The sequence below is a fragment of the Pavona decussata genome, unplaced genomic scaffold (genome assembly GCF_977016875.1).
Source record: "Pavona decussata unplaced genomic scaffold, jaPavDecu1.1 SCAFFOLD_84, whole genome shotgun sequence".
Lineage (NCBI taxonomy): Eukaryota > Metazoa > Cnidaria > Anthozoa > Scleractinia > Agariciidae > Pavona > Pavona decussata.
This window is the reverse complement of record NW_028145502.1, coordinates 4,017,730-4,030,193: the sequence shown is the minus strand read 5'-3', so window position 1 is coordinate 4,030,193 and position 12,464 is coordinate 4,017,730. Positions and strand designations below refer to the sequence as shown.

The window sequence follows — 12,464 nt, the reverse complement described above, 5'->3', positions numbered from 1 at the left end:
TGGATGACTGACCGCCAGTCCTCTATATATAGGCCCCATTACCCGGCTGAAATTTTGGCCTGTTTGCGTGGGGTGGAGCTGTTTACTTGGAGGGAAGAAGTTTATAGCACTAGGAAGATCCGAAAAGGCGGAAAAACTTTTCGTTTGCTTTACACGCAGAAATTTCTCCGAGTTACCAAGTGGAGAAGGAAAAGAAGAATTACTTTCGGCCTTGAGCAGTTGAACGCCCGGCTACCGCCATGTTTGTTCTTTTTGTCCCTAGTACTAGGATCTCCCGAGCGAAAGTAGTTTACATGGTACTAGGATTTTTTCTCTCTCAGCTAGGAAGTTCCTGCCTCTAGGAAGATCCTAGCGCTAGGGCCAAGAACAACTTTTTGCATGTAAGCTGAATAGAGAAAACTATGGCACTAGGATGGTCCCTAGTCTGAAATGTCAGCCGTCTACTGTGGGTTAGGGAGAGGAGACGGCTGACATTTCAGACTAGATGGTCCGCTTCTCGTATCTTCCTAGTGCTAGGCTTCCTCCCCCCATGTAAACAGCTGATAAATTTCAACCTTGAGGTAAAATAAAATCAAGATAAACCGTTTTCAGTGAAATCATATTGATTTCGCATGACAAAGTTCAAGCCTTTGATTGCATTTAAGCTTACATGAGATTTTTCACCCCGGCTGAAAGTTCCATCTAAGTTTCTCAGCCCCCATAATCCGGCCCTATATCCAGAAATATCTTGGGACTTTTCTGTTGCAACTTTTACGAGGGACCAGTGTTTTTCGGAAATTTACGCCTTTACACATCGCCTGCCTAAAGTTGTCATCGCTGTTATGACTATTTTTCTGGTCAATATACTGTCAAATAACAAGTAAAGTTAGAAAACACAACCTTCGAAACCTGACGGATCGAAAGTTACCCACCAAGAATAGGATTGGTCGAGAGCTGTTATCCAATCACAAAACAGAAGTAAAGATCTGTTTCCTCAAGCGGACGCATTTCGCTTCCTATTGCGTCCGCATGTACCTTATAAATACTCCGGCATGCCGTTTCATGAACCATTCAACACTTTTTGGTTTGACTAAGCGAGGAGCGAAAACAGAAAAACTTGAAGAATGTCTGGTCGTGGTAAAGGAGGTAAAGGTTTGGGAAAAGGAGGCGCCAAGCGTCACCGAAAGATCCTTCGGGACAACATCCAAGGCATCACCAAGCCAGCTATCCGTCGTCTTGCTCGCCGTGGCGGTGTCAAGCGAATCTCTGGCCTGATCTACGAGGAGACTCGCGGTGTTCTCAAAGTTTTCCTTGAGAATGTGATCCGTGATGCTGTGACGTACACCGAGCACGCCAAGAGAAAGACTGTGACAGCCATGGATGTGGTGTACGCTCTCAAACGCCAGGGACGTACTCTGTACGGATTCGGCGGTTAGACTGCGAAAGCGTCAAACAAGAAAACAACGGCTCCTTTAGGAGCCACTAAATCTGAAAAAGTTCATGATCAACATCTTATAATCACAGCTATACAGTTACGTTGTGGCAATGTTACAAACTTTCATGATCTTATTTGTATATTATGCGATGAAAGCATTTGGAAAGGATTGAATCAAGCGCGAGCTCGGATACGTTCAGTAATGACGACCATTGAAATTTTATACTCCATGGTCAGTTTTCATTGAACCGATTCTTTTGTTTTCAATTTGAATAACCATTGCCTTCCAATAACACTACTGAAGCATACTCCACTATTAACCCATAACGCACCGTGCCGGCCGTGATTTTGGCCTCATCTGCGCGCACTCCACGATTTGAGCCTACCTCCCCTAGAAGGGAACTTTTTGTCCCCTATTGTTCTCATTGTCTTCAGAAAGGACTGACCAATCAGAATCCACTTACTGCGCATATATTTTTAGGTCTTAGGGGGGCCCAGACAAAAGAACTTTTTATCTTTAGGAATTGGTGTCCGATTTCAATTTTTGTTGCCTCGTGGGCCGCGCGGCTAAATTTTTAGTCGCCGATTTTCGCGTTTTCCGAAGGAAAACACACCTTTTCGAAATGGTAAATCGAAAGAAGAACTGCTAAGGAATACTCAACAGTTTCGACAGCGAAAATCCGAGAAATAACGGGGAAGAAATTGCGCTTCGAGTACGAATTGTTGTTTTATCCAGGCGACGAGCGAGCGGACAGCTCAAATCATTATTCAGGCCACGGACTTTCTGCGAAATTTTAGACTACTTCTGGGAATACAACAGCCAAAAAAATACAGGTTTGATTGTGAATTTGTACTGAAATACTATTCTAATTGACCGATTCTTTGTATTCTGAACAGTTTTTGCGAAATTATTGAGAAACGTGCCCCGCACGGGTCGATAAATTCGCTTCGAATTGGACTTGTTGTTCCTTCAAATCGCTTGCGCGTCGCTCGTCTCGCATTTATAATTATACGCGTTTCTTTCTAAGGCGTAAACAAAGACTTTTCTGAATAAATTTTTCATTTAGGAAAGCTTTCTGTGTGTTTTTCTTTCTATTTTCATTGAGAAAACGTGACAACTGTGTAATCTTGCGTAAACAAACACATGCTCTCGAGACGGATCCAATTTCGCCCATGTGACGCGCGCCGGATCAAATTACATCGAAATTTCGGAAATTTTTACCTTCAAGTTTGTTTTTTGAAAAATTTTTAATTGGCAACTAGTGTATTTTATTCCATAATTATTAATTTTAACTATCTTAGACCAAAGGGGTGTTGTTTTTTTTGCCCTGTAAGTTATGTATTTTTACTGCACATGGGTTAGGAAATAACCACTTTGCCAATTTTGCTGAATTTTGGAAAACCTCTGGAAACGGCTGGTGCTTAATGGGTTAATCCTATAACGGAACAAAAGTTTCCACAGGGCATATTAGACTGGAGCCACAAACACTACCAACTGTCTTGTGAACATGCATTTGTATATGTAATTTTCCAAACAAAAGATGGAATGTGAAAGGTCTTGATTGGGAAATAATTTGTTTTCTGTGGTCAGTGCAAACTGGTTTTTGGTAAAAAGTCGGAGATCGTTAATTATTTTGATAAGTGACAACCCTGTCATGATTCAAGTCCTTATTAAATAATTTTTTGATGACCAACCAAGTTGTTTAAAAATTTGAGCTGAGCAAAACAACACACATGATCTTGTTTCGTTTGCCTTTTTTGTGCAGGGAGGGGTGTATCTCATGCAAGCAAGTACAAGTTCCACTGTTTTAAAGCACTTCAGACAACTAAAACCTATTCACTCTTTCAGTGTTTTTATTTTTTTCCAACAGAGTGCATGTCTGCAACAAAGTTTTACTAATAAAAAAGTTCGACACTGCTTCATTTTGAGCTAAACAAAGCCAGCCCTGACTGTTCAGTCTACTCTCTTGCCGGTGTGTAAGCTCTTGTGGCTTCATTAATTCACATCCCTGCAAACAAACTTGTGAAGTACAAAATTGTTAGAGGCCTGATCATTCATTCAAACTAAAGAGGAAGTATCATGATAATGAACAAACTTTGCTATGGCTGTCAGAGTTTCATTCTTTTTAATATGTGACAAGACTACATCACCTCGCAACAACCTCTACCAGTCAGTATCATTTTCAAATTTTCCCCTTTTTGTAACCAAAGCTTCTGGCTGATGACGGCAAAATTTGACATTCATGATACCTCTCCTTTACGCAATAATAAGTTTTATCTTACACTTGCAGATCTATGAACAAAATTCGAATTAGAACAGCTAACAAACTCCCTGATAAGTTGGGCCCTAGTGCATGGCTATAACATATAAAACTATAATAAAACATCAGTATTAAAAATAAATTGTTTTTATTGAAGGGCCTGGTGCAAAAAGATTGTATTTTACTTAGTACTGATTTGACCTTGGTATCCAAATAATTTCTCAAAATTTGCTCTAATTTGGCATGCTTGTGCAAGTAACAGTTGCATGCTTACTTTGTGAATTGAGGGCCCAATTCACCCAACAAGGTTATGACTTATAGCCTAATAACTGAAACAATTTAGTTAAGTGATGTTTGAAATGATTTTTTTTACTAAAGCTAAAATAATTATTATTGTTCGTCAACAAGGGGACTTGACATCACGTACTGCCAGATTACATGTATAATTAAAGACTTTAAAAACAATGTCATAAATGACAATTAAATCTTCATCCCTGATTTATATCACTAAGGATAAATAAAATAATTAAATAAAAGGGCATCTCAGTAGCACATCCACAGGGTGAAGCGCGAGAAAATCCTTTGGAACAGTGACTAGAACCCACGACAAACTCAACCCAAAAATGACATGAAGTCTGAGAATCAAACCCTCAATGGTGTATTGGTGCTGTGACCAACGCGCCATTCATGCTCCCCTTAAGGATATCAATACATCAAGTAACAAAATAATAGAAATCTTTTTAAGGTCTGCTGCACTGGGACAAACACTTCACCAACAACGTCATTCAAAATAATTAAGAATCCATTCCCTAGTATTGTACTCTTCCTAGGAAGCTATCTTCCCCTTCACTTACTTGACCTACACGAGCTGCTACTTCTTCAGTATAACCTTCAGTGAGACCTAGACCTTGATCTGGAACGGGATCTTTTGCTGTGGACAGAAACAGGTAGAAACTGAAGTCTGTTATGTGGGAGTCATCATCATCATCAGTTCCTTTCCCAATGTTTAGGGATTAGGTTGGCAAATCAAGCAATCCTGGAATACACCAATAGTCTTCTTTTGAAATAATAAAATTCAATTTGATATCAAGGTCCAGAGAAGTAATCTCTTACAAGATGTTGCTAATATATGGCAAAAATAATTTCAAGGCCGCACATGTGAAGTACAACATGCTAAAACAAAACACGAGGTATGAATTCCTACAAGACCGAACCCATCATTAACACAAAAACCAAACCTCCTTTCTCTTGGACTGTCTTTACTCGATTGCTTAGGAGATCTTGATCGGGACCGCGAGTTTGACTTCGATCTGGACCCTCTACTAGATCTACTCGAACTGGAACTCTTTGAACGAGATCTTGAACGACTACGCAAGCGAGAAGAACCACTTCTTGATCTTGATGAAGATGACGAGGATGAACTACTGTCACTGCGTCGCTTTTTTTTGCTTGGAGGGGAACCAGACTTTGATCTTGAGCGGCTGAAAATAAGATATCCAAGAAAATTAGTGATAACCATTATTATTTGCTTAAGACATAACCTTACCACATTATAATACAAACAGCTGCGGGGCACAGTGGTTATTTAGAAGTCTTGCATTGGAAAGCAAGTACACAGTTTAAACGATGTAAGCAGTTCTATATAACTTACATACAGATGTCTTTTGTTTACCATCAAGTTAGCAGACAATGAGTCCTTTTCTACCAACTAGAGAGAGCTAATCATGCAAGCAAACATGCAGAGGAACAAACCAAGATTGGCTAGACTGGAATAAGCAATCAAGCAGAACAGAAAATGACCAGAGCCAGGAAGAAAGAGAAATGCAACCAGCCCTTTAATCCCTAACAGTGATCAGCATCAAATTTCTCCTTGTAATATCAATGCTTTTTCAACCCCTGAGGTCATGAGAATTGAGGATATGGTCACCCAAGATGAATTTTCTTGATATTATAACAGCTTCTTCCCAGTACTTTTATAAGAAAAGTATGGGGGCAAGGCAGGAGAATTTGTTCTTTGATATCAGGGTTTAAAGGGTTAACCCACCACTCCCCCAGTTCTTCCCTAAGCTTAGAAACTTGTTCAAGTCTTTGTTCGCCTGCATGACTAGCTTGCCTGCTAAACTATCTACAAAAGGTCTGCTAGCAGTCTAGCATCTTAAAATCTCTCCACAAACAAAGGTCAATGACATACTGGAACATGGACCTGTGCAATAGTTCTTAGTTGAACATTAATAATAACAAGATGCCTGCTACACTGGCATTACGCGTGATGCTGGGGCTGATTCATTTATTCCAACTGTATGCTTTGCCGATTGATAAGACTATCCTTGCTAATGGAATAGTTTAAGTCACGACGATCGCGTTACGTTGTTTCCCTTGCGTTACGCGACTCAGACTATCACCGGAAATTTTAGCCTCCCACGCGGACGTTCTTAGGGCAGGAACGCGTGACGAACCCCCAAGAACGTCTGCGTGGGAGGCTACGGAAAATTTGTGAAATTCCATTACGATAACGTAAGCTTCTCAATGACCTCTTTTCAGTCTCGCGTCGTGGTCTAAGACTGTCAAACAAAGCACGATTCCTTCGCCAGGAACTCACCAATTTCCACCGTTTTACGTGTCGGGTGCTTCTTAGAAGTTATTCTTTCGATTTACCGCTTCAAAATGGTGAAATTTCCGTTTGAAAACGGTACACTTGAGTCCAGAACATGTTAAAACAATATGGCGCGACTATTTAATCCGTCATTAATAAATATATCAAATGATGCATTGACGTCACACAGGTAGGGCTGAGTAGGTCCCCTCCCTCACGATATAAGCGACAAGAATGGATTTTGATTGGCCTGCCTTTGTTGAAGACAATCAGAACAATACATCCCGAGTAGGAGAGGGGAGAGTTTAATGAATAAATTAATGTACCGATTTGTAGCTACTACGAAGAAAAAAAAAAAGAAATCGACCCGTTTTAAGACACGGTATGCCCCCTCAGGGCATCCCGCGTAATTATTATTACTGTTATTCTGTCAGTAAGGAGTTATCACTCAAATGGCATCTCCTAGTTGACTGTCAATTTTCATAAAATTTAATTGACTGTACTTTTTGCATTAAGTAAATGTATTCTATGTAGTGTGACTTTGTTATGACTGATCATTACTAATTAAGATGCCCACTCCTCCAACATGTTTTTTCTCTTTTTATTTGTTTGTTAGTTTGTTCCTAAGTTATAAGTTAACTGGTTGTGATAAGAAAACAATCTTTTAAAGTAATATTTAGTAAAAGAAATGTGATATTGTGTTTTCTAAAGCCTGGTGGATAAGGCATCGTTCACACTTGGTGCCCAGGCACCGGTATGAAACTGTGTGTTGTTCAGACTTTGGTGCTCAGTTTTATGTGTGTTCACATTCAGTGCCCAGTACCTTGTCAGGACATTTAAATTTTCGCGTATTTCACAATGTATCGAAGGCACATGCATTTCTTAAATGTACAAATTCCACTTGCTTCACTGTTTGATCAATGTTGTGTTCATCTTTCATCAATTTTTGCACGTGACCATGAACTTCTTTGTTTGTTGTTATCCCTTCCATGTTTCCCTGTACTCTAACTGTAAGCGTCGATTAAAACATCAACATGCTCTTTCGTCCACCTTTGACCTTCCGCCATTTTGAAACTGAAGAGCGGGGATTTTAAATTAACTGCTAGGAGCAGGGATTTGTGGGTAAAGTTCTTGGGCACTCGCTAAAATCATGTGCAGACTTGTGCCGGTGCCCAATTCAGTGCCCGAGTACAAGGTCTCCATCTTGTACCCATGCCCATGGACAGTGCCCGGGCACCAAGTGCAAACGACGCTTAAGTGATCAGAGGTGTTTTTCAATCAGTGACACAGGCATACTAAGAAAAAGAAAATCGAAGTTCTCCCAACAGGAATTAAACCTAAGATCTTCCTATTACAAGTTTGGATGCTCTATCACTGAGCTACAGAAGACTTGTGGGAGCTAGGGCCATTAAACTAGGTTCATGGGCCAAAAATCTTCCATAGGAGCTAAATGCCAATAAGTGGCATATGTGAAAGAAATGTGATGTTGAGTTTGTCACATGAACCTAGTTTAACGGCTTAGATCCCACGAGTCTCCTGTAGCTCAGTAGTAAAGCATCTGTATTAGTAATTGGAAGGTGATAGGTTCAACTCCTGTTGGGAGAACTTGGATTTTCTTTTCCAAGTATGCCTGTGTCACTGAGTGACAAAAACACCTCGATTATTATTTTGTAACCGCAAAAATGGCAGAGTGCCTGGCCCCACCTGAATGGTGAAGGGTTGGTGGGGCAGACAGGGGGGGAAGTTTACCGGCCCTTATCCTTGGTTTCAGTATCGGAGTCGTCGTCAAGATTGTACTTGGACAGGTCACCATCTTCATCGTCATCCTCGTCCTACGGAAAAATTACGAAAAGATCAAACATGATGTGTGAATGACATATTCAATTCTTCATAAATATCAATTTTCCTTCTGCAATAGAAGGGGTGCGTGGAATAAGGCCATAAGTGACTTTAGATGTAAGGTCAAATTCTCCTTTTGTTTCACAAGCGAATACAATGAAATTTGGAAGGAGAATCTAGCTATTTATCAGAAGTCACTTAGGGCTTTTTTTCTAGGCACCCCTTCAATTACCAAAATAATAATTGAAGGGATGGGAGCATGACCGACCCAAATGACTTTTCGGATCGCTTTGTGTTGTTTTAGCTCAGATTCACTGTAGTTTTTGCATGTGGCCTTGAACTCCTTCAGGAAACGTTGCCCCAATGTTTTATCGTGCTTTGTTTGCAGCAAAAACCTGTGATTATGGGCTAGATTCATGTATGAAGCAAGTTGCCTCCTGCTACTATCCTGACATCTCTTTGTTCTTTGTTGTTGCTGCAGTGTGTTTATTTTAAATTTTTTTTAAGGGGGGGGGGGGGGGGGAAGTGTTATTAAACATTAAACACTAACTTGCAGATTTCCACTAGGAAAATAATAGAAATAATTTTTCTTTTCTTTACCAATACCTCGTCATCCAAGTTATATTTTGACAAGTCTCCTTCATCATCATCGTCATCGTCATCATCCTCCTGCTCTGGTTCAACAGTGGTCACCCTTTTCTAATAAAAAACCAGTAATTAATGGGATGAAATATGTTGTCAGCCTAATACACCATACAGGAACAAAAGATATCAATTGTTGTTATATACCTAGAATTTCACTCAACAAATCGAGCACTGTGATTGGTTGACTCTTGGTCACATGCCCCTGATCAAATACAAATGTATCCTGACCGGGATACAATTCCACAGTTGTTGCCCTCTCAGTTGTTTGTTTGTTTGTTTTGCTGTGATTGTTGAAGGGGAAGTCTAAATATATAACAAAGCACTTAATACATGGTCCCTCTGGAAACTAGTTAGTTTTGTTTTCCCTTGAGTCATGTTTCCCTTGACTTCGTCTCGGGAAACATCAGGACTCTTGGGAAAACAAAACTAACTGTTTCCCTCGGGGCCATACATTAAGTGTATATTATTCACTGTTTGGAGTAAGAAGTTGTAAATAAACTATTCATTTATAGATAACCTCTTCAGAAGCTGGATGTTGAGCTCCTTGCTTCGATTTTTTCCTTCTTCCAAACTATCATTCATAAAAACAAAACAAGTAATTAACATTACGAAATAAAGACTCTTTAAGTTCAACTTGATTAAATTATAAACACTATGTATGTAACACCAGTACTAACATCGAGTACAGGCACACATTTTGAACTTCTGAACGTACCTCATCAAATTCATCATCAGAATCCTCTCTTCTGATGTACTCTACTCCTTCACGCTCATTGTATCCACCGCCATAACCTAAGTGCCAAGGGTAAAATTGTGGTATCCAAGAAATTTTTGGGGTGTGTTCCTTTGGGATGATCCAGATCAGGTTCAATGATCCAAGATCACTCGGATCATTGTGCATCAAAGGAACCGAGGAATCCACTCTGGGCAAGGATTCCTCGGTTCCTTTGATGTACCATGATCCGAGTGATCTTGAATCATTGATCCTGGTCTGGATCATCCTAAAGGAACGCACCCATAAATTCGTCAAAGAACTATAGTTAATTAATAAAATATTTTTTAAATTAACAATAGAGGAGATTTGAGAATTTCAGATATGAAACTTATTGTAACCCAGTCCCTCATTGATTGATTAACAGTATGTAATTCTTATAGTTGTACAATTGTAACCACATTGTAATTCAGATTAACTGCCATGATGATGGAATTAAACTTCTTTATTACTAAGTATTATTATTTCCCACCTGTCCTGTTTTCAACTTTAGCAAATTTAGGGTGGCCACACATATTACAGTCATTCCTGCGAGCCCAGTTTACATTACCACACCTGCAAGAAAGATAGAAATGAATAATCTCAACCTATAAACCAAGTCAAAGGAAAAAATTATATGTCTGTGGAAAACCTGACATCTCATAAGCCCTGATACTAAAATTATATACATGTTATTCTACAGAAGAATCTTCATTTTCAATCCTTAGCATTTCACAAAATACAGTCAACTCCCTTTATTGCAAACACCCTTGGTCTTGGGGCTGCGAGTTAGAGTCCTTAATAGCAAGAGTCTGTAATAATGGGAATTTATTTCAGTTAAACATCTGTTACTTATTTTTGCCGGGGATTTAGCTGCTGTCTGTATTATCAGAGTGTCCGTAATAGCGAGATGTTCACAAAGCGAGAGTTGACTGTAAATAGGCTCAAAATTTCTAACACAACAACTTTTATCAAGCATGGCAGTTAGATATGAAAGAGCAAAAACATATTTTCATTATGCATAAGAAGTATAGCTCCTACAAGTCTCCCGTAGCTCAGTGGTAGAGCATCCGAACTTGTAATTGGAAGGTATTAGGTTTAACTTAACTGATAGGAGCACTCAGACTTTTTTTCCGAGTATGCTTATGTCAGTTATTTTAATGCATCATTCTCATAGTAAAGATGTTCAGCTACCCTTGGGTGAGTGAAGTTTTCATACTTTTCCTTACAAAATTCACTTGGTTCACTCAAGACAAACAGTTTGCTTGAGATGCTCAAAGTTCACCTGGCATGTTTTTAAGGTAGGGTAGCCATCCATTCCTAGTTGCACCAAATGTGTTGGTAAGTTATCTGTGATCCAAGCACAACTTTACTGAATTAAAATTTGTAATTAATTCAACAACACTGGTATAAGATATATACACACTTTGAACACATCCAATCCTCTGCACTGAACAATCCTTTGCTTTTTGCCGCAGCCTGCTTGCCTATCTCACTTCCCGTGAACTTGATTGAATCAATCTTTCCCTTGTCTGTTGGAAAAGAACAGGTATGAAATATCCAGGAAACACCCCCTCCCCCCACTCCTTTCCATGCTGTCTTTTCCCAAGAACACGGGAAGTGGGGGAGACAATCTTTCTGATATAAGCTCCCATGTAAATTTTGAAGTTACAGTCCTTGGTAATTTATGATTAATTAGCCTTTGCCTATCAATAAATTTGAGGAGTCACGGCAAGATTTCCGCCCAGCCCCATACATTAATTATGTATACTTTTTGAGACTCCAACTCTATTCATGCTTGTTGTTTGTGTGAGTGGTTGGTAGGACAGTGATCACTGATGCATGTATGGGGCTGTGCAAAAATCTTTCTGGATTCAGTACTGTTAGACATCACAATCAATCAATTAACCGTTTATTTACCCATGTAACATCTAATGAGCTAAAAGTTTCTTCAAAATGTGTACATGCGCTGAATAAAATATAAAAATTAAGAAAAAAATAAAGGAAAAAAAACCACATGCATCACAACGTATGAGTAGCTAAAACATGTGAGCTACATGGCAACAAATTTGACAACAAAAACCTATTATATATTAAGAAGGTGTTTTTAGAAATATCAAGGGGAATGCAATTTGATCTTTCACTGATGGTCAAATACAGAGAATAATTAAATCACAGAATTTAGAGTCTGAGAATCATAGTTACAAAGAAAACAATTACATTAAGATTACAATAACGATTTAAATAAAATAACCTACAATTTAATAACTTCCATATGTTAAATTGTACGTCAACGTGTAAGCTCAAACTATGACCCTGATTGAAAGAAACTTATAACAAGTTTCTCTCTTCTTTACATGAAATTTATGGATCAATCTCTACAAATGTACAATTTAAACCTTGCCTTTTTGTACGTTGGCAGATATTGCCACCAAAATTTAAGCGTTGCTTGTAATCAGTCATAACTTTTAAATTGTTTCTTGAATATATAAAGCTTTACAGAACACGAACACACCTTTCCCGCAACGGTTACAAGAAGTTCGCCGCGCAAAATTGACGTTTCCGCACCTAAAAATCGCCAAATTGAAGTCATTAGAAAAGAAAAAAGAAAACGCGGAATTACCCTGTGCAGAAAATACCTTTTATCGGAGCAAACCCAGTCTCCATTACTCTGTTTTAGTTTGGAAGACATGTTTATGGATTCTTCCTTGTGGAGTTTCACGATAATTTGAACGAGGAACACTGGTGAATAAAGAGAAGTCACAGACAACCCAAGCGACAGCGTTGGAAGTAAAGATCTCTGATGAAGACCTAGCTGGAGACCTTTTGAAAGAAAGTAGTTGATATCATTGATATGTATTGAAATAAAATCAACTAACATGAAACATTAATTAATGAAATTTTAAAATAATTGTGAAACAGAGTTCGAGTTCAAAGGGATTAAAGAACTTGCCCTTCTTT

General features: G+C 38.9%; 2 protein-coding genes across 3 annotated transcripts; one reads left to right on the top strand and one right to left on the bottom strand.

Moving 5' to 3' along the window:
• Nucleotides 1-575: 575 nt before the first annotated feature.
• On the top strand, nt 576-1,737 carry LOC146475551 (histone H4). Its single transcript, XM_085115583.1, has one exon. It carries the CDS (start codon nt 1,104-1,106, stop codon nt 1,413-1,415), a length of 312 nt encoding a protein of 103 aa, XP_084971709.1. The 5' UTR covers nt 576-1,103; the 3' UTR covers nt 1,416-1,737.
• Nucleotides 1,738-3,250: 1,513 nt separating this feature from the next.
• On the bottom strand, nt 3,251-12,290 carry LOC146475550 (zinc finger Ran-binding domain-containing protein 2-like). 2 transcript variants are annotated; one of them, XM_085115937.1, is made up of 11 exons: nt 12,143-12,290; nt 12,019-12,071; nt 10,930-11,035; nt 9,997-10,079; nt 9,468-9,544; nt 9,270-9,323; nt 8,714-8,806; nt 8,018-8,100; nt 4,914-5,156; nt 4,530-4,606; nt 3,251-3,434 (listed from the first exon to the last, which is right to left on the bottom strand). In XM_085115937.1, the coding sequence occupies exons 1-10, from the start codon at nt 12,193-12,195 to the stop codon at nt 4,567-4,569; spliced, it is 885 nt and encodes a 294-aa protein (XP_084972063.1). In that variant the 5' UTR covers nt 12,196-12,290; the 3' UTR covers nt 3,251-3,434; nt 4,530-4,566. The 2 variants fall into 2 exon arrangements, with proteins under 2 accessions (XP_084972063.1, XP_084972062.1); XM_085115936.1 differs by having other exon boundaries at nt 3,251-4,606.
• Between the last annotated feature and the right edge of the window lie 174 nt (nt 12,291-12,464).